Source organism: Truncatella angustata, assembly GCF_020726525.1.
Source record: "Truncatella angustata strain MPI-SDFR-AT-0073 chromosome Unknown BKA67scaffold_15, whole genome shotgun sequence".
Taxonomy (NCBI): domain Eukaryota; kingdom Fungi; phylum Ascomycota; class Sordariomycetes; order Amphisphaeriales; family Sporocadaceae; genus Truncatella; species Truncatella angustata.
In genome coordinates this window covers 527,628-548,652 of record NW_025763395.1, presented here as the reverse complement: position 1 = coordinate 548,652, position 21,025 = coordinate 527,628, and the positions used below count along the sequence as shown (strand labels likewise).

General features: G+C 49.1%; 9 protein-coding genes across 9 annotated transcripts; 4 read left to right on the top strand and 5 right to left on the bottom strand.

Annotated features, from left to right (window-relative positions):
* Positions 1 to 2,304: 2,304 nt before the first annotated feature.
* BKA67DRAFT_671885 (uncharacterized protein) lies at positions 2,305 to 3,302 on the bottom strand (the record flags this gene model as incomplete). The annotated part of the gene is made up of 2 exons (XM_046108703.1): positions 2,886 to 3,302; positions 2,305 to 2,826 (listed from the first exon to the last, which is right to left on the bottom strand). Exons 1-2 carry the CDS (start codon positions 2,919 to 2,921, stop codon positions 2,305 to 2,307), a joined length of 558 nt encoding a protein of 185 aa, XP_045950959.1. The 5' UTR covers positions 2,922 to 3,302.
* Positions 3,303 to 3,733: 431 nt separating this feature from the next.
* Positions 3,734 to 4,886, top strand: BKA67DRAFT_589167 (uncharacterized protein). Its single transcript, XM_046104428.1, has 3 exons — positions 3,734 to 4,170; positions 4,230 to 4,302; positions 4,358 to 4,886. Exons 1-3 carry the CDS (start codon positions 3,820 to 3,822, stop codon positions 4,789 to 4,791), a joined length of 858 nt encoding a protein of 285 aa, XP_045950958.1. The 5' UTR covers positions 3,734 to 3,819; the 3' UTR covers positions 4,792 to 4,886.
* A 1,258-nt stretch (positions 4,887 to 6,144) lies between these two features.
* BKA67DRAFT_589166 (uncharacterized protein) lies at positions 6,145 to 7,661 on the bottom strand. Its single transcript, XM_046104427.1, has one exon. The coding sequence runs from the start codon at positions 7,468 to 7,470 to the stop codon at positions 6,523 to 6,525; it is 948 nt and encodes a 315-aa protein (XP_045950957.1). The 5' UTR covers positions 7,471 to 7,661; the 3' UTR covers positions 6,145 to 6,522.
* A 1,181-nt stretch (positions 7,662 to 8,842) lies between these two features.
* BKA67DRAFT_589165 (glycosyl hydrolase) lies at positions 8,843 to 11,024 on the top strand. The gene is made up of 2 exons (XM_046104426.1): positions 8,843 to 10,253; positions 10,683 to 11,024. The coding sequence occupies exons 1-2, from the start codon at positions 8,918 to 8,920 to the stop codon at positions 10,754 to 10,756; spliced, it is 1,410 nt and encodes a 469-aa protein (XP_045950956.1). The 5' UTR covers positions 8,843 to 8,917; the 3' UTR covers positions 10,757 to 11,024.
* Positions 11,025 to 11,336: 312 nt separating this feature from the next.
* BKA67DRAFT_652129 (uncharacterized protein) lies at positions 11,337 to 12,704 on the top strand (the record flags this gene model as incomplete). The annotated part of the gene is made up of 8 exons (XM_046106100.1): positions 11,337 to 11,382; positions 11,437 to 11,458; positions 11,533 to 11,594; positions 11,700 to 11,782; positions 11,850 to 11,963; positions 12,028 to 12,177; positions 12,230 to 12,334; positions 12,430 to 12,704. The coding sequence occupies 8 exons, from the start codon at positions 11,337 to 11,339 to the stop codon at positions 12,652 to 12,654; spliced, it is 807 nt and encodes a 268-aa protein (XP_045950955.1). The 3' UTR covers positions 12,655 to 12,704.
* An 867-nt stretch (positions 12,705 to 13,571) lies between these two features.
* Positions 13,572 to 14,760, top strand: BKA67DRAFT_665625 (uncharacterized protein; the record flags this gene model as incomplete). The annotated part of the gene is made up of 4 exons (XM_046108576.1): positions 13,572 to 13,616; positions 13,692 to 13,808; positions 13,877 to 14,065; positions 14,524 to 14,760. 4 exons carry the CDS (start codon positions 13,572 to 13,574, stop codon positions 14,758 to 14,760), a joined length of 588 nt encoding a protein of 195 aa, XP_045950954.1.
* A 210-nt stretch (positions 14,761 to 14,970) lies between these two features.
* On the bottom strand, positions 14,971 to 16,203 carry BKA67DRAFT_528986 (glutathione S-transferase; the record flags this gene model as incomplete). Its single annotated transcript, XM_046099000.1, has 7 exons — positions 14,971 to 15,176; positions 15,263 to 15,430; positions 15,499 to 15,518; positions 15,578 to 15,615; positions 15,685 to 15,873; positions 16,013 to 16,048; positions 16,111 to 16,203. 7 exons carry the CDS (start codon positions 16,201 to 16,203, stop codon positions 14,971 to 14,973), a joined length of 750 nt encoding a protein of 249 aa, XP_045950953.1.
* A 685-nt stretch (positions 16,204 to 16,888) lies between these two features.
* On the bottom strand, positions 16,889 to 17,548 carry BKA67DRAFT_596445 (acyl carrier protein-like protein; the record flags this gene model as incomplete). Its single annotated transcript, XM_046105299.1, has 3 exons — positions 16,889 to 16,935; positions 17,036 to 17,165; positions 17,309 to 17,548. 3 exons carry the CDS (start codon positions 17,546 to 17,548, stop codon positions 16,889 to 16,891), a joined length of 417 nt encoding a protein of 138 aa, XP_045950952.1.
* Positions 17,549 to 18,312: 764 nt separating this feature from the next.
* Positions 18,313 to 19,127, bottom strand: BKA67DRAFT_528642 (uncharacterized protein; the record flags this gene model as incomplete). The annotated part of the gene is made up of 3 exons (XM_046098967.1): positions 18,313 to 18,588; positions 18,672 to 18,792; positions 18,889 to 19,127. The coding sequence occupies 3 exons, from the start codon at positions 19,125 to 19,127 to the stop codon at positions 18,313 to 18,315; spliced, it is 636 nt and encodes a 211-aa protein (XP_045950951.1).
* Between the last annotated feature and the right edge of the window lie 1,898 nt (positions 19,128 to 21,025).

Here is a 21,025-nt window from a genome sequence, read left to right as displayed (position 1 = left end):
CGTGATCACCACTGATTCGAACTTCACTACTGCGACGTCCAGCAACAATCCACTCAAGCACCGCGAATCGCCGTGATCCAGTCCGATAAAAACCCCAATGGCACCTCAAAGAACTCTTTAGAAGCTCGCCGAATCACGGTTCACAAGCAAAACCAAAAGGCTGCCAAGGTTCGCAAGGTCAAAATTTATATAGCCGATCAAAAGCGCGGTATCATGGTGGTTTATTATTGACAAGCGGTCCGCGTGCTGCTTTTAATGGCTTAAAACAAAGGAAGCTAGATCGTAAGATAAGATACGCTATAAAGAGAAAAATAGAAGCTAAAGGCGAGGCCTATATAAAGGGTTAAATTAGGAACGAACGCGGACTTCACAGCTTACATATTCGACAAAACGCCCTTGAAGCCGAAGTGACTTCTATGAGAGCTGCCCGTGACAATACGCCAGACCTCATAGATTACATCCAAAATATGAAAGACGGCGAATAACTTTGCAAAGGCTGTGGCACATATGAGGATGTGACATGATCATATAACTGCCGAGAGTTCTTGGCCATGGGCTGGATGGAAGGGCCCAGTTGAGTATCGTTTATTCAGAGAAGTTGATGGCAAATTACACATTATTGTACTCATGTTTCACTAGTATCGCGTTGGGATTCAGCCTACGGTTATTACCGATTAACATATTGATGCGAAGACTGGTTCCGACGGTGAACGAGGAACTTTAGTAGACACATATGTTTCGAAGGCAGTGCACTGCACGGCGCCGTAGTGATTAAAGAATCATTTTGTGCATTGATCACTAGTTATCATACGGGCAAATACAGGCGGCAGTGCCAGCTGAAAATCACGACGAGAAGGGTAATAGCAAAGGCATTTTGGGTGTCGTGTTGATAGTTAGCTGGCAGTCAAACTTGCATGTGCACTCATTTCCACTTTGGATGAACGTTGATATAAAGAAGATTATGAACAGTGTGAGGCTGGCAGGAAGCATGTTCTCTTTGAAATCTCTTCTTTAGACAATACCGGTTAATTAGAAATGATTTATTTTTTCGTTACGCTTAAGATGATCTACACCTTGTGATACGAGGCGTTCGAAAATACGTAGCTCGCTTGTGGCGTGCGTTGGGATGCTAGGCTAAGTACAACTCATAGCACAAGGATTTAAGAGAATGATAGAGTTGAGGGGAAAAGAATTGAGACTACGTCTAGACTCTAGATTTCGTTCATCAACGACTGCGCTTTTCCCCGCCGACGTGACCGCCACCACGGTATGAAGTAACCCAACCCAAGGAAATCCATGGTACAACCATGGACCCGACTAGCAAGACAGTTTCATTGACAGTGAACCAGGCTACAACCATGACAAGACATGACGTCCAGAAATTTAGTCTCTGCTTGGTCATCCACCTACGGTATATTTTCCAGAGTGCGGCGAGAATGAGAGCACAATTACAGGCATAATATAGGGGAGTAGACATTGTTCAACCACTATTACTAATCATAACAAAAGCTGCACCCCGAGAAAGGTTAAAAGAATCACTAATATTTTACCGATTTCGTAGTCTATATGACTGTTGCGCGCACCCTGGCGCCAATCATAAGCGAAATGGGCAGAGTGAGAAGCAGACAGCCGGCTATAAGTCTGAAGGTGAGCCAAGTAATACCTAGGTTTCCGGAACTACAATTAACGGATACGAGAGCTTGAGTTGAGTTTTGCAAGTCTATTGCAAGTGCTGCTAGTGTCTGATTGGTCCATTTCAAGAAGTCTTGGGGTCCGTCTAACAGGTTAGTATCTATGTTCGTACCGAGAAATCCTGGTTGCAAATGAGAGAAGCAAAAACATGGCTGGTAGGATTGAAAGCCGAAATAGCGTCATATCTTGCAAAAGCTGAAAGTCTTGGCGAAGTTTCGAGCGATTTCGGTCTTACATTTAAGCTGCTCAAGTGTTCATCTTGGAATATATAGATCGCGTCAGATATTTTCAAATCGGGCTCATAAGGGAATATCACCATCGCGTAACGTTTTATCTCGTGGTTGGCGTTTATCGGTTCAGGATTGCATGGCACCTACAGCCCCTTGATCCTTCCGCATTCCACCTTGCGCAGTTAAGAGACACGAAACGTATGGATTTAATATTTAACGGGGCACGATGTTTCACAGGTTGGCAAACACCAAATGAATTTATGAAATAGCAAAAGCCACGTCATGCTCGACCCAGTATGCCCCTGACGCCTAGCCATACTTGTTAACGCTGCCTTATCCCCGCCAGCAGGGTTCGCTCGGCAGACAACAGACAAGTAGGCTTTCAATGCCGAGGCCAGGTAGTGCTTCGGTTGCCGGTACTGGACACCTTTTGCTGAATAGCCTCGTTTCCAATAGAGTCTCGTCTGTAGTCTGCTATAAAGACTCCCTTTGCTTCCGCACGAACCATAATTTCTTTGTTACCATATGGGTGGTACGACATTCCAATCTGTGTTCTATGGCTGTCTGTAATGATCCGGCCGTATGCCGCGTCACCTTTCCCATCTCTGCCCTTTCGATTCTGTCCAGCATAATCAAAGCTGCGATCAGGGTAGGCAGCCAGCTTCGGCAATCCCTCTACCCTCACGACGGCGACTTGACTTGTTTCGTGGTGAGTGCGGGGATCAAGAAGGATGAGCTCATGGGCATAATGTCCTTCATCGTCCTTGTGAAGGTGTGGTCGTCTACCTCGTGGTTTCAGATCAGCTTTGGGCGTTGGTGCACTCTGAAGCAAGCGGTCGCAATCTTCCACAGCCACCCTCGAAGTCGCGTTGCCAGAGAACTCAGTGCGGTTTACGGCATAATACTTTTAAAGGATAAGGTTAGTGCTACCTTAATAGAGGCTTATAGTCGGGAGTTACTTACCCGCTGATCTGTGATGATTGAAGTACCTCTAGGCATCTCGACGGTTCCAACAAGAACTTGATTCAAGAATTTATCCAACACACTTCAGTAATACTAGGCACTGCATGGCAGGTGGTATGTTAGGAAGTGATAATTTATGTTCAAACTGAGACTGGATGTCAGTCGAGTTCTATTCTAGTCTTGGGAGAACACAGGGAAGTTATATTCCGGTGTCAGAACACTTCAAAGGCTCATATACAACCAGAGGACACCCGATATACCCGATGAACCTATTTGTGGTAACTTGCCGCCATAATTTCGATTGTTGGTGCTTTACAATGTCGAGATTCCGACTTGAGATAGGTCGCATACGTGGGCGGGCCCAAAACAACATATTCAAGCACTATTTTTCTAGGCGTGAGCCAGGTATGATACCGGGGATCCAAAGTTGGCACCGCTCTACTATTGGCCGAACCATTACCAGCACGCCGGTACGTTCATATGAATGGCGCTTATGATTGTGGTTTCGTGGGCGGGGAAATGAATAATTGCTCCGAGTAGTCTAACTTTAGTGGAACATGTTTTCATAGACGCTCTATCAAGCGCTCAAATTGAATGGATTGGCTGTCTAGAGTGCAACTGTTACTCATCCTGATATCCTTCGAGACCAGCGCAAGCGTTTGTAGAAGCGTAAGCATGTCTGACCTTCGGTCTCTCTGTTGGTTTCACATCGATTGCGCCACACTAGGTAAAGTTCTGGGCGAATAGCAAGGCTCCAATATCAGGGCTTAGCGCTAGCCAGTAACTACCATTATAAAACTTGCAGGCCTCCCAGAAAGCATAGGCTGTTACATACATAAACTTCACTTTGCCAAACCACTTTTTAACGCCAGTGTTGACTGAGATTTAGCATCACTTCGTCGATTTCAATATCCTATCAATTGTTTACATTGAAATGGAGCTTATCCGCTTCTTTTTCGAAGGTGTTGATGACGTGTCGCGCGAACAAGTGGTCAAAGAGGCCATGACGCAGGACCCCCTGTTTGAAGTGAAAGTCACGAAGCTCTTCCGCCAGTATCTTCGAGTAGAAGATCCCCTTAGCCTGGAGAGAACAGCTTATTCGATCGTTCAACTATTACCGGAGCGAAAATCTACGAGCCATTCATCCGCAGAACTGGCCACGTTTTGGGATCTGTGTGTTAGGGTAGCGGAACAGATTCCCCATGACCACCCATTCCAGCTCAAGCTAGCACGTCTCCTTTACTACCTACAATACTCAAACAAGACTGCAGCATCCACACAACTGGTAAGACAATTAATTACAGCACTGATTATTCTGGATAAAGCACTAATTTCCTCCATAAGGGTGACAACGAGAAAAACAATTTTGCGATTGTTTTACATCCTTTTCGAGAGACAATTCGTGACAGCCTCGACCGTATGCTAACAGGGACTCCTAATCTGAGCTCACCAGTGCTAATATTGTTGTCTAGCTGCCTTCTCGCCAGGAGACCGTGCTGAGACGTCCAATGCAGAACATACAAGCCGATGGATAAATGTCAACGCTTTCTATGCTAACATGCATGCCCAAGGATGGCGCTTATCAGCGTCTTGCACTCGGGCTATGAAGTATGCATTCATATCTACACCTAAAACCGACTACCAAGCTCTGGAATGTCATGTAGTTGCTGCAGCTCAGTGGATGTTATATGCTGGGCAATCAATTTTCCAGTCCAGCTTATATCCACCAGAGGAAACAGTTCTTGGAGAAGAAGCTCAACACTGGTCACTTGATACATGGACACAGTGGAAAGTTGGTTTCAGTAACGCAGCGAACGAAACGAATCTTATGGATGGAACAAGAGACATAGCCAAGAGAGCGGTTACTTTGATGGATGTGTTAGAATCAGCCTGGCAAAAGGCTTGAGAGGCAGGACGAATTCGAGTTTAGAGCATGTAACCTAATGATGTCATATTTTGAACCGATACAGTTAGTTAGAAGCCTTACAAGCAATAAGATCCTATTAAAACCGCTTGCATTTAAGCTACCATCAGTCGAATCTGTCCTACTTAATGAGATTCCGGCCAGATGCTTGATTGCAAGTACAATAAACCCGTCATAACCACTCACTGGGCCTAGGCCTAATACAGAAAATTACCTTCCCGTCTTACGTCGTGGCGAGCCAGAAAGTCCGTATCAGCTCGATGAACTCGATGAATCGCCGCTTTTACCCTATACTTTAACTTCATCGTCCCATCGTTATCTATAAATACATTCATCTTTAACAGGTGTTTTAGCATTATCTCATTATGATATATTAGCCTATATTCTTCCTTTACACAACGGATTTATCATATAAATATAAAGTCTTTCCTTTTAAAATATATCAAATCTTTTTATATATCCTTTTAAAATAAACGTGCTGCAATGACTCGGCGAAGGAGCGCGTTGCGCAGGCTCTCTTGGAGAGCAATAGCATTGGCGTTGGCGCCCGGAATTCGGATCCTCGACGAAGGGACGGCACGATTCCAGCGATGTCGCTACTGAAGTTGAGAGCTGGGCCGACATTGTTGTTGAAGAAGTGGACCAGTCGATCATAGCTGCCAACGACCGCGTCTGGCAAACATGACGCCAGAGTGGAGGGGTGAACCCACCCACCGGGCACAGATGGCCGCATAAGGATGGGTTGGGTGAAATTTATGCCGCAGGTGGAGGAGCACGTTTGCAGCGTATATGGAACCACCGTTGTAGCAGACAACGGAGATGTATTTGATGGAGAGGTGGTGCAATAGAGCCTCTCTGATTTCGAGCTAGACGCAGATCCTACCAGACGGTCCAACGTCGGTGGTCTCGCCAAAACCGGGACGGTCCGGGCTAATGATGCGCACGCCGTACTTCTTGGCATGTGTATCCTACAGTGGACTACGAGCAGGTAACGGCTCCGACATTACTTAACAAGATCAACCGGGCGAAAACAGAACTTGTTTGAGATGTTTGTTCTCACCCTTCTTGAAGAGGGTCACAGAACAGGATAACTCAGTCATCGTTGTGATGACCGAAGTCAGCATTCGTTACCTTGAACTCCATCGACTGATTGACGTCGGGTGGCAGCGTCAAGGTTCGATGGAAACGTGTATCGTCTAGATACCGAGAGACTGCTGCATCTCTGCTGCCGTCGCTCGTCACGCTGACGGTGGTAAAAAGAAGTTATTTGTGACAGACTAGTCTCGCTATTGTCCGAGTCATGGCACGTGAAGTATGAAAGATAAATTTTCTGTGCATACTAGAACCGATTAATACGACAATTGTATCAAGTTTGAAAAACTCTCGAGAGTAACAAATTGGATATTGGGATATCCAGCGCTGCACTGGAGCTTGGAGCGACGGTAACCAGCGTCCCGACTCATATCGCCTAAGCACGTTAATGGCTACTCGTTCACCGGGATTCATCGATTCGTTCCAAGAATTCGCTATTCCATGGTGGTCCCGCGCATATGGATGTGCAAATATACGAAGCCCTTTTCAAGCTTTGGAAGAAATACTGAGTGGGTAATGCCCAACGAAGCCAGACCTGGCTGCTAACTCGCCCAGCGATGCTCCGGGCTTATACGTCCTCACCCCTTTTCTTCTTCTCTTATCTCATTTTGATCAAACTATTCACCATCTCCTCTGCTCCGCGTCTAATTCAACGATCGAATTCTGATCTCTTGCTCTAGGATGCTCTCGTGCCAATTGAGAGTCGTTTCCATTTAGTTCTGGTATCAGCTGTGGCTCTCCATACTCCGGCAGCTCTCCTAGCACCCTTGACTGACCAGACAATTCTGGCTTCTCATAGAAAATTCCATCGTGTGTAACCTCTTTTGAACTTTTGGTAGCTACGCGTCGCCGGCGGAGCCAGAAGCCTGCCAAAAGTAATAGGAGGAGAGCGATAACACCAATACATATGCCTGCGATTGCACCACCCGAAAGACCAGTCTGAGGAGGGTTGGGGGGCACGGTGACAGTCGATGAAGCCGAGGTCGTGGTGGACGACTGCAAAGAGCCTGATGTAGATGTAGACGAAGAAGTCAACGTCGACGACAAGGTCGAGGTTATTGTCGAGTATACAAAAATGTACTCTGCCGTCGATTCCACGAGGCCAGGACCCGTTATGGCTGCAATACCTGGCGTGACGAGCCCGCCGGAGAGGATGGATCCGGAGACGGTCGTCGTGGCCGGCATGCTCCACGATTTCACGCACATCCAGAAGCCATATGCGGTCCCGGAGACCCCGTTGCCGTTGGAGAAGACATTTCCCCAGCCGTCTGAACAGCAGATGGCCGTCGTTATTGTGCCGCTAGAGTATGTCTGCGCGACGCTCTGACCGGATGGGCATATCGGGTTGCCGCCCCAGAAGTTTGCGCCTTTCGCATACGAGTTGACTGCTGTCGTCCATCCAGGTGCGAAACAAGCGCTTTCTTGCGGGTATACTGCTTGTAGAACGGGGCGGCGGGTGCCGCTCGCGTCAGGTCGTATGCCGTTGTCAGCAAGGCTATCTGTACATGATGATGGGGCAATGAACGGAGTTGTGAAGGGAGAATGTAAGGTGTGAGAGGTAGTTGACATTGTAAAGGGAAAGACAAGATGATAATGGGAGATGAACAACAAGTGCAAAGAAGGAAAAAGACGTGTAAATCAAGAAAGAATCCCGGTGTCTAGATAAAACCGCACACCATTCCCACGAAACGGGGATATGTAGGCGATGCACCCATTACTACTACTTCCTTGGGTGTACCGATCTCTTTGTATTGTTTCGTGAGGAGGCTAAGTGTACAACTACAAGCCCTACAGTACGAAATACCGTGTCCCTCGCACTATTCGTACCACATAGCCTGGCTGTGGCTCGCTTACACGCCGAAGTTATACTGTGCTGACCTAGAGGCGTACCGGTACTACCAAAATACACATTAACTGCTGCTATGTAATTTCGCCTAATATTGGTGCACAAAATAAACAAGCGCAATCAAAGATGTTACCATCCTTGGGCGCAGAGGATTGTAAACCTGGCTGCAGCGACTGGTCGCACCATTGGGGGCCAAGAAACATGGTCGAAAAGCAGGAGACCGCTTGGAATGTAAAGCACGATGGCCGGGTCAATATCCCACGTGTCACTGTTACTTAGAGCACAAAGACTTAGCTTGCTGTTTACCCTTTATATTGTAAAAATACAAAGGCTAAAGAACAGAAAGACTTAATCGCGAAGCACGCTCTGGCACGTCGTCGCATAGCTTAGCCCCCACTGAGAGGGGCGAGCTTTCCTACCAACTCTCAGCCCTAGCCGTCACATCCCCAACCCAGTGTTATATATTTTTGCATTTTTGTAGGGTTTTGTGTATACTAGCATTGAATAACATGTGTTTCACTTCTTTCCTTCATCTGTTCAATTTGACCATGAATTGTTCTTGACAAGCCGATGCACTACCGTGAAACGTCGTGTGCGAGGGCCATCCTCTTTCAGCCACGGAATGTGGTTTGAATACGAGTGCATTGCAAGCTAGGGCCATTCTGACACAATAACAAGCCCCTGGCGCCGATGTAAGATCAGCCCTATTCATGAATTCTCCGCGATTTTCATAGGCGCGGATCTGATGCAAAACCGCGTTATGCTGTCATACCATGAAGTCAAATTCGACCAAAAGATATGCGCATTAGCGTACTGCAACCTTAATGAAGAGGACCTGACTTTTCCACGAACTCGATCCTATCGATCTATTCGATCGAGTACCGCCCATATCATCCATGCACAAGAAATCATTGTGGTACTTGATATAAGGTTCAATTAACTACCCCTGTTATAAAGACGATGCGAAGCGGGGACACGGAGAATCTCTAAGCGAGCCGAGGGTTCCTCCGGGGTATGCGATATAGTATGATCCGCACGGTTGTTAATTTAGAGTCCATAGAGTATTATATGTTTGGATTGATGAGTCGTACACTCCGAGAAATCGTTCTTGATTGTCATTGTCTGACCAACCTTACATTCCCTATTTCAACTTTCTCCTAATTGGCTACCATGCATCTTTATACTCTAGTACTATCTCAAAGCCTTGTGGCAGCTGCGCAAATGATATTCGTCTCCACAGGCAACCCTATTCTCTCCGATGGATCGGTCTACTCGGCAGATCCCGCTCCCCTGGTCGTCAACGACACACTATATATCCTCTCAGGCCGCGATGAAGCTCCTATTGATGTAAACGACTTTGTTATGAATGAATGGCAAATGTTCGTCAGTGCGAACCCCGACCCTGCTGGTAGTGACTGGCAGCTCTATACCGATATTGCACGTCCAAAATCGGTGTTCACCTGGGCCGCTGAGGGAACAGCTTACGCAAGCCAGATCGTTCAGGGACCGGACGGAAGATTCTACTTCTACGCTCCTGTGACGGAGGCCAACTCGGCGAACGCTGATAGATTTGCAATTGGCGTTGCCGTTGGGGATAGCCCTCTAGGCCCGTTTGCTGATGCCCGCCCTGACGGGCCTATCATCTCGCAGTCGGTACCTTCGCCGGGGAATAACATCCAAAATATCGATCCCACCGTGTTCATAGATGATGATGGCAGAGTATACCTTTATGAGGGTACTTTCGGTCAGCTCCGCGGGTTCGAGCTCGAAGACGACATGGTGACTATTATCTCTTCGGCCACCACCGTCACCTCGTTGACTGGATATTTCGAAGCTCCATGGCTCACGAAACGAGGCAGCACCTATTACATGATTTACGCGGCCAACAATGCTGGGGCAGAATCGCCGTGTACTCCTACGTCATACCACGCCTGTATCGCGTATGGTACGGCTAGCTCGCCCCTGGGACCTTGGACCTTCCAAGGTGTCGTGCTGGGCATTGTGTCCTCCACTACATCCCACCCTGGTGTCTTTATTCTTGATGATACGTACTATCTTGTCTACCATACTGCCGATGCTGATGGCGGTGGCCATTTCCGCCGCAGCATCGCTTTTGACGAGATGACCTTCGACGACAGCCAATCGCCGCCACGTATCAACAAAGTAATCCAGACTCATCGCCCAGAACCCGAGGCTGCACCGAACCGCAACATTGCGCCGAGAGCAGTAGCAAGTTCTATCAACACGACTCCTGTTCAGTACTGGGTTGCATCCGTCAATGACGCCAAGATCCCAGGGAACCCGCTGCCGCCAGATTACTGGTGCTCGTATGACGGAACCGCGTCTCCTCAGACGAGTCAGCTCGTTCTCAGCTGGAATACCACCGTGACATTGAACGGTACGCGTATGGCATTTTTTGCGGACCAGCCAGCAGGTGCTGATATAGGCGTGCCACCACCTTCGAGCTGGAGTGTCGAGTATCTCAATTCTGGCGGCGCCTGGTCTGCTGTCATCGCAATTAGTACATATCCTACAGATGTGACCGACGACCCGGCTGAAGTCGGCTTTGATCAGATTGATACGACGGCGCTTCGTGCAACTCTGATAGCGTCAGGGGGTGTTAGCCAGTATGGAGGTGTCGGTGTCAAGGAGTGGGAGGCACTAGCTCCAACCTCCCAATGAACCCATGGGGCGTGATGTTTCTTGTTTCTAGTTGTAGTTGAATCCGAGTTATATTTTTAGCATGCTATAACGAGTAGTCCGTGTACTCGAGATCCACCATGACCATTTACATGAAGTCTGTCTAGTCGAGTTGCTTTCATAGAATTGGGAAATGTTAAAACAAGGCGAGTGAGGCGATCTTAATCTGGGTCGTTAACAGGACTAGAAGTGCTGTACAGAAATGCAGATCTTTCTTGGCACGCAGACAACTTACTCCAAGTTTATAGTGAGTCGGAGCAGAGTGTTAGCAAGCCCAAATGTAAGCTCGCAGGAAGACCAAGAGGCTGAAAGTCATGAGTACAACATGTTTGCTCTTGTAGTAGTCAAGAAAGGTGCAGAAGCAGTCTACCGAGTATGCATAGTTCAGTCGGACGGCGCCAGCTCTTTTGGTCACCATTGCTGAATCGAACACCATGACTCAGCTTGAGCCACTGAACAGTGGAGGGTAGAACAATTGTATCTTAAAACGATGTAGAAAACGCCGAAACTCTTAAAACAATTGATATAAATGTATTATAAGGGTAGTTCAGTTAGAAGAAACGACGCAGTTGTTTAGTTGCTTTATGTTTTCATCTGTATGCGCAATTCGGGAATAGTGCTCGAATCAAAGTGGGCTGGGTTTTTGGTGTGTTGTATCGCAGGCTCCGCCCTATCGATTTTTGCTCGGTAACCCCGTAGCCAAGATGTCAGCGACGTGGTGTTCTCAATAGTAGCACCAGCACTTGCTCGCACACGACTGATGGTGTTTTTTATTAAGTGAGTCGCATCTTGAACTCATCTCGGACTCAAAACTTCGGCAACTTACAGAGCTGGCACAAAACAGACATTATTGACCATAGGAGAATGTTTTGATATACAACAGAACTTGATGGTCATTGAGGTGGAGCAGATATGCCGAGATATGACCCATGGTGGTAAGCGGCTGAGAACAACTGTGCAGGAACCCCTGCACTAGGTGAAGTCTCTAGATATTTATGTCACAACTATAATGTATGTAAGCTGTAAGTCAGATATGATTCTAAATTTGCCATTGTTTAGAACATCTAGACATTCATTCGGTGAAGGGAATCTTATGGGATCATGATCCGCCTGAAGACGAGCCTTGCGGCTGGAGAGTATAAGAGAGGTATGAATGCCAGACCTACTTTTCACTTCTGCTTGCTCCACAGACAACCATCGCATGCCTTCCGACCAACACTTGCTGCATTTTTGCCTTTACAACGAGATATAGATTCCGCTTCCAAGACTCTTCAAGCGCCATCTGACGTCATGATTGCTCCAAAGCTACTGCTCGTCATCACAGCCGTGACCACAGTATGTCCGCCTTGAGCTCAACCACAATCTATGGCCGATTTTGTGGTATATACTGACGAACTTGTAGGCCCTTGCGCTGTCCATCAATCTAGACACCCGTCACTACGACATTGACGGGATGATATGGACCGGGTCAATCTTTCCAGGCGAAAAGCCAACGGTGCTTACCGGGAGTGCAAAGGTATGGTTCGACGCTTCATAGCACCGGACGTGTGGAGCAGATCGTGCTGAACAGTTTGGGTCAGGATATACTCGGTCAGATCACCGCGATCAATCCGGACTATAGTCCAGATGATTCATTTGAGGCCATCAACTCCAATCATACCTCGGTCGGGAGACGAGATTCGAGCATGAGTTGTGGCAACATCGCAACTGGAACCGATGTTGACATTGGGGTAATTTGAAATCTTATCTAAAATCCCAGCACCAGAACTGACAGGTCCTCAGAGCAGCGTGAGTTATCTTCAGCATCTGGGAGGAACATGTGGGTCCCCAGGACGACAATGCCGGCGTCTGACTTGTGACGGGACCACTGGTTCCTACTTCTGCTCGGTATGTAACACAACACTAGACAGAGATAACTGTTCAGAGTTTTTGTCTTTCTTTTTCTTTTACATCTTGAGGCTAATCATGACTTGAACTTACAGGAACAGGATGCAGAAACGCATGCCCCTTGTAAGGACATCGGTGACTGGGTCAACTTCATTCGAATGCAGTGCTGCATGGGGAGCACTGGGCGTTCCGGTTCCATAGGGTTTACAAATAAGCCATACAGCGTCTGGACTGGCTACGCCAACTGCAACCATCCGAGTTCGAAGCGACCAACAGATTACCCTTATCCTGGTGGGAGCGTGAACGGAGAGTGCAAATGAAACCCCTCAACCGCACTTCAGTTTTACGCTAGAGCCTTGGTAGGGCGAGGGATGTGAAGAAGCAGAAGGTGGGCTGACTTTGGGATACAGATGTAGGCTAGCCTTCGTGTGGATATTTGATGGATTACTTGCAATAGACTTTGTTCTGCCATACTGCCTTTCAACGAGAGCCTAACTACTGTTTTAAAGTAATCCTGATTCGAAGTACTAGGATGAGATACGCAAGATGCGCAAGATGCGCAAGATGCGCAGTTAGAGTTTTTATTAATTGAGGGTGGCCCAAAAGGCACAACCGTGCTATGATCAATAAAACTTGCGCGCTAGTTGCGCGGTCTAGTAGAAATATGAGAGAGCTTTGCATGTACTAAACCGCCATTCTTCGCGGGAACCGAATGGCTCCGAGTGATGGTTTTGATAACCATGATGGGTTGCTGAACTCGTCGACTTTGATGTACAAAGTGCGTGGCTCTGATCCTATCACAACAAATTCATGAAAAGTCCACATGTCTGATAACATTTCCATGGTTATTCTGCCTGTGGGCACTAACCTGGTAGATATCCCACCCACAAATATCTCACCCGTGGATACCTGATCCGCAGGTACATCGGACGGAATTTTGCCCAGGTCCTGGCACTCATACCTTCTTAAGAACAGATGGTTTGTTTGGTTCTAGGTGGAAGTCCCGGAGAGGCTCATCGACGAATGATTAATGGTTCAGGTTTATTGTGGAACTACCGAAGGAACGTAGACGCAGGATTTGGAAGCTTGTAGCACATCTTGACGTACTGCGCGGGCCTATGCAAATCTCGAGTGATTGTATTTGACCTGTAGGTATCCCAAGTCAGGTAGAGATCACCTTCAAAAGCATCCTCCCCAAGTAACGACATCACTACTATCTACTCTGCCGCTTGTCAGTATGGTTGCAGCCAGATTACTACTGGCGCTCGTAGGCATTCCCTTGGTATGTGTGCTCAAGATCAGACTTCGAATATCCATTCCACCAGCCGGAATGTTATGTTAACATGCGCTTATAAAGACCATGGGATCTGCCCTGCAGGGAATATCACGAGGGCTTGACGTTGACGAAGGAATGATATGGACCGGGCCCATCTTTCCTGGCGATAAACCGACGAGACTAACTGGTACTGTGGAGGTACGTTAAACATATGCTCAACAGCTACGCCGGAAGTAGTGTTTAACTATCCCGTTACTGTGAAATAGGATGTCTATGCCCAAATCATGGCGATCAATCCCAACTATGATCCGGACGACTCCCTCGAGGCCGAGACCCGCAACATCACTCTGACCGACGACGGCGACCTACCCAAGCCGCGGTACTTCCCCGGGGACGCCGACTTTACGAAGTTTCAGTGTGGCAACATGGCTACCGGACAGAAAAACAAGATCCAGGTAGGTAACAGAGCCCCCCCCCTTCCTCACCATTGTGTAATCGCAAGGCTAAGGAAACAAACCCAAAGGACGCCAAGGTGCGACTCGTGAAACTCGGAGGGCAGTGCGGATCACCGGGGAACCAATGCCGGCGGCTGAGCTGCTACGACACGACCGGAACATATTTCTGTTCGGTAAGTTAAAAGCCACCAGACGGTGAACACGAGAGCTTGCACAACCGCGCTGAGTCTCATCAATGATTCTATATCAGCCTAATGGACTTAGGCGACTTGTTGTCCTTGACCCTTGATATGATGAGTGGGTATTTGATAGGCTGCAAGTCTGGGTGGTGCGCCAAGTTCTCGGGTCCACTGCTTAGCCACGAAAAAGAAAAAGAAAAGGAAGAAGAAGAAGAAGAAGGCTCCTCCCAAAATTGATATCTGCAGGACGCGAATGTTGACTCTTCTTTCTGAACACAGGAGCAGGATGCTGAGACCCATACCTACTGTAAAACAGTGGCCAAGTACATCAACTGTATCGAATTCAACTGCTGCAGCTACAGCAAGGGAAAGTCAGGCTCCCTTGGCAGCACATTCCCCTATACCATATGGGTGGGTTATGCCAACTGCCGCCACAACCTGGCGACGCACCCCAAGGACTACACGTACCCCGGCGGAAACATAAACGGGGCGTGCAGAAACGGGGATGGCAGGTGAGACACCATAACGGAGCAACCAAAAGTTCGGCATGGGGCAGGGCTTGTTCCAATGGTTGAATGGTTTGACTGACAGTCTTCTGTAACTGGTGCCTGGGGGTGTGTGGCGCCTAATCATGTCTTCCGTTCACTCTTTCCGCACTTTTGTGGATGGAGTCAAAGATCATCTCCATTCCAAAATCGCAAGCAGTCATGTTGATGTGAGATGTCTCTATGGCCCATCTTTCTTCGCGGCATCCTCCTGCATGCCCTTCATGATCCATTCTCTGGCCTGCTTCGCGATTTCTTCATTACTCAGAGATGGACCCTCCTTTGCAGGCGGCACGTTGGAGCCCTTCTGGAAGCCTTCACGCTTTCGGCAAAGATTCACCCACTCCTTCAACTTGGGAAAGTTATCCAATGAAATACCTGCCCATGCTATATTACTGTCAGCGTTACGCCCGCCAGTCGACATGATGGCTTAGAGAGGGAGAGAGAGAGACATAGAGAGAACGGAGACGCACAACTAGCAGACACCCATCCAAAACAGGCGATATCCGCAATGGTCAGGCGGTCGCCGACTAGGTATCCTGATGTCGAGGTCTCAAGTTGTTTCGACAGGACACGATAGAGTCGCTTGGTCTCGTTCTGATAGCGATTGATGCCGTACTCGATCTTCTCAGGGGCATATCCTAAAGCAGATCAGCAGTGAGCCGATCTCTAGTTTTAATCCACCAACAGGCGGACTGGTAAAACGCACGGAAGAAGTGGTTTGCTTGACTGAGAACCATAGCATTAGCACCAGTGACCCCACGGAGCCTTAGGAAGTCCCAACTCACCCCTGCATCGGCCCCAGACCACCCATCTGCCAGTGAAGCTGTGGAACGGAGTATATAAGTCATTCGCGTGGTTCCCAATGAATGGCCTTGGCAAGACAACGACATACCCAGTTGTTCACTTCCCAATACTCCCGGGTGCCCCTGGGGTACGAGATCTTGTGATCGGTATCATAGCGCTCTACTAGATACTGGAGGATGGATCCGCTCTCGAAGATGCGAATTGTGCTGCCATCCGTGAAAGTGTCTGTGATGGCTGGGATACGGCCATTGGGATTGATCTCGAGAAACCATGGTTCCTGGAGATATGATAATCAGCCGGCGGTCCCCTTGTTGTCCGGGGAAAACAGGGCTGCTTGACATTATGTTGTTGTTGTTGGGGGGGATGGGGGTGTTGAATGGCGTGGAGGCACTGTGTGGGGGAAATAGTGGCATTACCTTCTGCTCGTCCTTGCCAAAATCGATTGCATGAAGCTGTGCATCTTGTCAGTCTGGTGTAGATAGAAATCATGGCTGCACGGCGGGGGTGGTTATACGGTATACTTCAAGCCCAACTCCTCCAAAAGGATGGACGCCTTCAGCCCATTCGGGGTCTTGGTGGTGTAAAGCGTGATTTTTGAGTCGGCCATTGTTAGTTGATTCCTATGTATACCTTGAATCTTGTTACTTTTGGATCTGAGTTGGCAATGCAGAGAAGCGCTTTCGTGTTGAATGGAATGAGGGGCGAAGGCATCGATGGGTGGGTGGGTACGTGGAGATATGCTATACTCGGAAGGAGCCGGTTATTGGTAAGCATACCTTGGGTAAGCATGTCTTGCACTCCGCGTGACCTCGCTACGGTGCCGCGCATAGACGGGTAGCGATGGGATTCGTGCTCCGAGTGGGAAGCTGCTGTCCTCAAATCTCTGGTGTTGTGTCGCCAAAACGTGTTTACAAGCGTGGGCCAAATTCGTTGCCAGATTTAGTCATTGTGGGTGGGAGGTTTGCGTAGTCAGAAGACTTGGAAGCCAAGAGCACAGCACCTTGTGTTTATATGTATGTGTATCCTTTGTTGGAACATGTAAATGGAGAAAAGATCTATACACTAGTACAAGGAGGCGCGACACGCTTCTTTTCATACTATCACACACCATGGTCTCGCGGTTTCTCCGTATATCCATGCTTGACCATTAACGGATCCCACGGTATCTCGAGGCGATTGTCCCATCGCGTCGTTCCTTCTGAGCAGGCATGGCCGTTCTGCCAGGTACCTGTCGTTCTATCGAAGATGAGGGGGCAGAGTGGCGTAGATTAATATACAGGGTTGGGAATAATTTAGTTGGCATCGGGTTGGCTGACGATGTACTCAACAGCCTTGTCCACTGTCGGGAGGTTTGATTGTTAGATGAGGTTTCTTTGGGTTTGCGCCTGGACGTTTCCAGGGAGGGAGGTAGGGGGATTTCTCTTAGAAGAGCCGCTTACCGCTGTGAATGCCATCTGCATCCTTGTCGGGGATCTCGATGCTGAACTCCTCCTCTATCGCCATGACAACCTCAACCGTGTCCAAGCTGTCCAGACCCAGGTCGTTTGCGAAGTGGGCAGTGGGCTTGATCTGTTTGCAGAGAACGCTGTCAGCCAGAATGCCCCGATCCTGTTCGGGGACGGAGGGTGGGTTTCCCACTGCCGTTATCGGGATCTTGATGGTCAGGGCGAAGGCCATGCCATCCGATACAGCACTCCAGGGGTAAAACCTACGTTGCTTGTGTCGTTGACCTTGTCGAAGCTCTGCAGAATGCCCATGATGCGACCCTCAACCTCGTCCTTCTTCAGGCCCGAGGCGGCAGAGTACATGCGAACGGTCTTGAAGGCAGCGATTCTCGACGTGGCAGGCAGGGCGACTCTAAGGATGGGGGCGCGGGCGCTGGCGCTGGCGACGGGGCGAGCGGCGATACGGGAAGCCGAGGCAGCAGTACGGACTAGTGCTGTGCGGAACATGATGGCGGATGCGAAGGAGTCAATTGGGATTGCTGATGGGCGGCGAGGTGGTGAGTTGGTCTCGAGAAATGACGTGGGTGATGGGGGGTGGTTTAGAACTCAGGTCAGGCTTCAGATGGGATCGAGTACGGAGTAGAGCAAATGGAGGCAAGTCATGATAAATTTCTCAGAGAGCTCCCGGGGAGCTAGCCAAGCCTAGCGAGGCCTATCAGCCCCCAAGATTTTGTTTAAGTGGGTTCTCTGGAGAGGCTTCACGTGACCTTTTGCGAGCTTTCCACTGGCTACCTGTTTTTGTTACTGCTGCTGCTGCTGCTGCTGCTGCTATTGCTACAGCGAATGAGATGCCTCATAATTAAAAGCCAACAAAAGTGGTAACGATACAAAACCATGGTGAGCATGATAATAATATAGAACTTGTCATGAAGCCGTCAATGTCATCTCTTGTCTATCTAGCAGTACTGGGTTGATGACCAAAAAAAAACCCCAAATACAAAAACTGACAATACTATCTGTTTCGAGTTTATATTCACGTGGCACACACAACTCGGCGTCTATGGGCAAGCACGCACATGGCACCGACGGTACCAACATGAAATAACCCATCTATACCTCAGGTGCTCCGTAGTGGATAGGACATGATGGTAACATGGCACAACAAAGAAAATGCTCTTCGGCTCTACGTAATATGTACAGTCCTGTAATTTTTCCATCGTACGCCCGTCACCCCGTCAGCCCCATCGACCCCGAGGGCGCACCTCGCTCCTTTATCGGTAAGGCTGGTCGGCCTTGATGACTGCCGCCAGCTCAGGCTCCCACTTGTCACCGTTGGCCAGCAACTTCTCCTTGTTGTACAGCAGCTCCTCTCTCGTCTCCGTAGCGTACTCTGCGTTGGGCGACTCCACAATGGCGTCGACGGGACACGACTCCTGGCAGAAACCACAGTAGATGCACTTGGTCATGTCGATATCGTACCGCGTCGTTCTTCGGGATCCATCCGCACGCTCCTCGGCTTCAATTGTGATGGCCTGGGCAGGGCAGACCTGTGCAAGTAAAACGTGTCAGCATTTCCCGCACCTTCGGTAGCATTGGACCAGAAGAGACAGAGATAAAGACGAAGACATACGGCCTCGCAGAGCTTGCAAGCAATGCATCGCTCCTCGCCCGAGGGATACCGTCTCAAGGCGTGCTCGCCACGGAACCTGGGGGAGATGGGACCCTTCTCGAAAGGGTAGAAGATTGTGTATCTGTCGTTCGACCATCAGCGTTTCAGTCCTTCGGCTCCAGGTCGGGTCGGGGCCGGGGTCGGGTCGGAAACCAAGACCAACGCCGCCAAAACATACGGTTGTCTGAAGAACTGCTCCAGTGCCACATACATTCCCCTGAACATCTCCGTCATGAGGAAGTATCGGCCGGCCTTGTCCAGTGTGCTCTCCTTGTCCTCGTGCCATGAGATGGGCCTCTTCTGCCTGAAGCCGGTGGGCGGGGGGCCGGAGGGTGTGGCGTACATGCGCTGCGCGACTATTCTGGCGACTGCGCTGGCCGTGACGGGCTGGCGCAGAAGCTGGCGGGATGCCAGCATGGCGGTTGTCGTCGATCGAGTGAGCCCTTGCATGGTGGTATGGGGGTTGCAATTGGGCAGATTGCGGGGAGCGGAGAGGTGTCGTTGTCGACGAGTTTAATCGGGTGAGAATGGCTAGGCGAGGGCGAGGGCGAGGGCGAGGCGTGATCGATAGCTACGAGGTCGATGATGAACTGAATTTCGCCCGGCACCTCGGACTGTGGAGCTCCGATTAACAAAACGCCGCCCATTATTGGCCAGAGCTATCCACGCGGCGCCAAACTGGCCAGCTTGTGGCTGTAGTGACCTGCCTTGCCTGCCATCCAAAAAGCCTTGTGGCTGTACCTGCCAACCTGCCTTCTCAAAAGCCTTGTGGCTGTACCTGCCAACCTGCCTTCTCAAAAGCCTTGTGGCTGTGAGTATAGCCATTAAACTCCGAGGCGTCTGATTGACCACCACAACATTCCAATGTGTCCACTTATCTAGCCACAGAGCTCCAAACCTGATACGCATGTCTTCCGAACAGAAACACTACTGTCGAGGATATCGCAAAGTAGAAGCGAATGGCACGTTCGTCAAGTCGACAGACACATATCAATAATGCGCAGTGGTGTATTGTTCAATGTATATTTGTGGTCTTGAGTTCGTCCATCCCAAGGTTAGCATGCATGTGACGCCAAGCAGATAATGTAGGCAACGGGTTCCCCAGGTCAATGCATCATGTTACTGTGAACTCGGAAAATGCATTACTACAAAGTCGCCTTTGGACCAAGGTCAATGTTTGCTATCTGGCGCAGCAGCATGGGATGTTGGCATAGTAGAGCAACGAACCACTGATGGCCGCATTGCGGTGCTTTTGTCTCGCCTTAGTATCCCCGAAATATGACATGATAAGTTCCAAGCTCTAGACCTATGAGCATCTCTGCTCCCCTTGACCAAGCCGAACAAGCGCAAGAACTACGATGGAACATGCACGCGGATCTACGTTTCTTATAGACCCAGGGCTCGGTCTCTACTTCAGACACTCTGCACATTGCACGCTGTTTGCTGATTACTCGTCCGGCCGAGAAGCACTAACAGCAGAGCCGACTCTGCAGACTACCGCACCCTTTTCGCTGGATCCTGCACTGTCTGGGTGTTCAACAATAAAGCGAGTCTGAACCCTTCCAAATTTGTGCAGGATACTGTACCTAGACTAGTTGCTTTCCTTGCATGACAAGTCCGACTTACGACCCAGCAGCCACCAATGATCACGAGGTACCAGAGTGACACGCCAGTCAGATGTTCGACATCCCAACCAGCAAGAACAGCAGCATCTCATGCAATGGGCCGTCATGTCGATCGTAGGGCTGAAAACACTTGCCACGCTTGGGTTGCCGCGCCACCACTGGTTGGCCCAGTTGACAACCTATCTTTCTGAGAGACAAACATGGTTATCACCTGGTCTGTTGAGACGCACGTGAAGGGCGAAAATTTTTTTTTTTCTTCTCTCGTAACCTGTAACAGTCAGAGAGCCAAGATTCTGGCGTCTTTATGTGTGCAGGACGGTAAAGAAATGCAATCCCGGATTTCGCAATCTCCCTTCAAAGGCATCGAGGAAAGACCCGGCTATTTCACGGGCTAACCTTCCCATCTATTCCTGATTCATGTGAATTACGATATGCTCCATGTTCGACTCAAGAATGTAGTAGTAGTAAGAGTAGTAGTAGTAGTGACGTAAGCCCCCCGGGGCAAATGATCGTGGGGTGGAGTGAAAGCGCGTTGTACTTTCTCCCGATATCCGGCACATCGGGCATTTCTTGGGCTAGAAATTCGTCCACTTGCACGGTTTGCCTGCCGTGCACAGTCCCGAACAGTCTGGCTGCTTGTCATTGACACATATTCTTTTGAAGATTTATTTGGGGGTCATGGACGCGAGA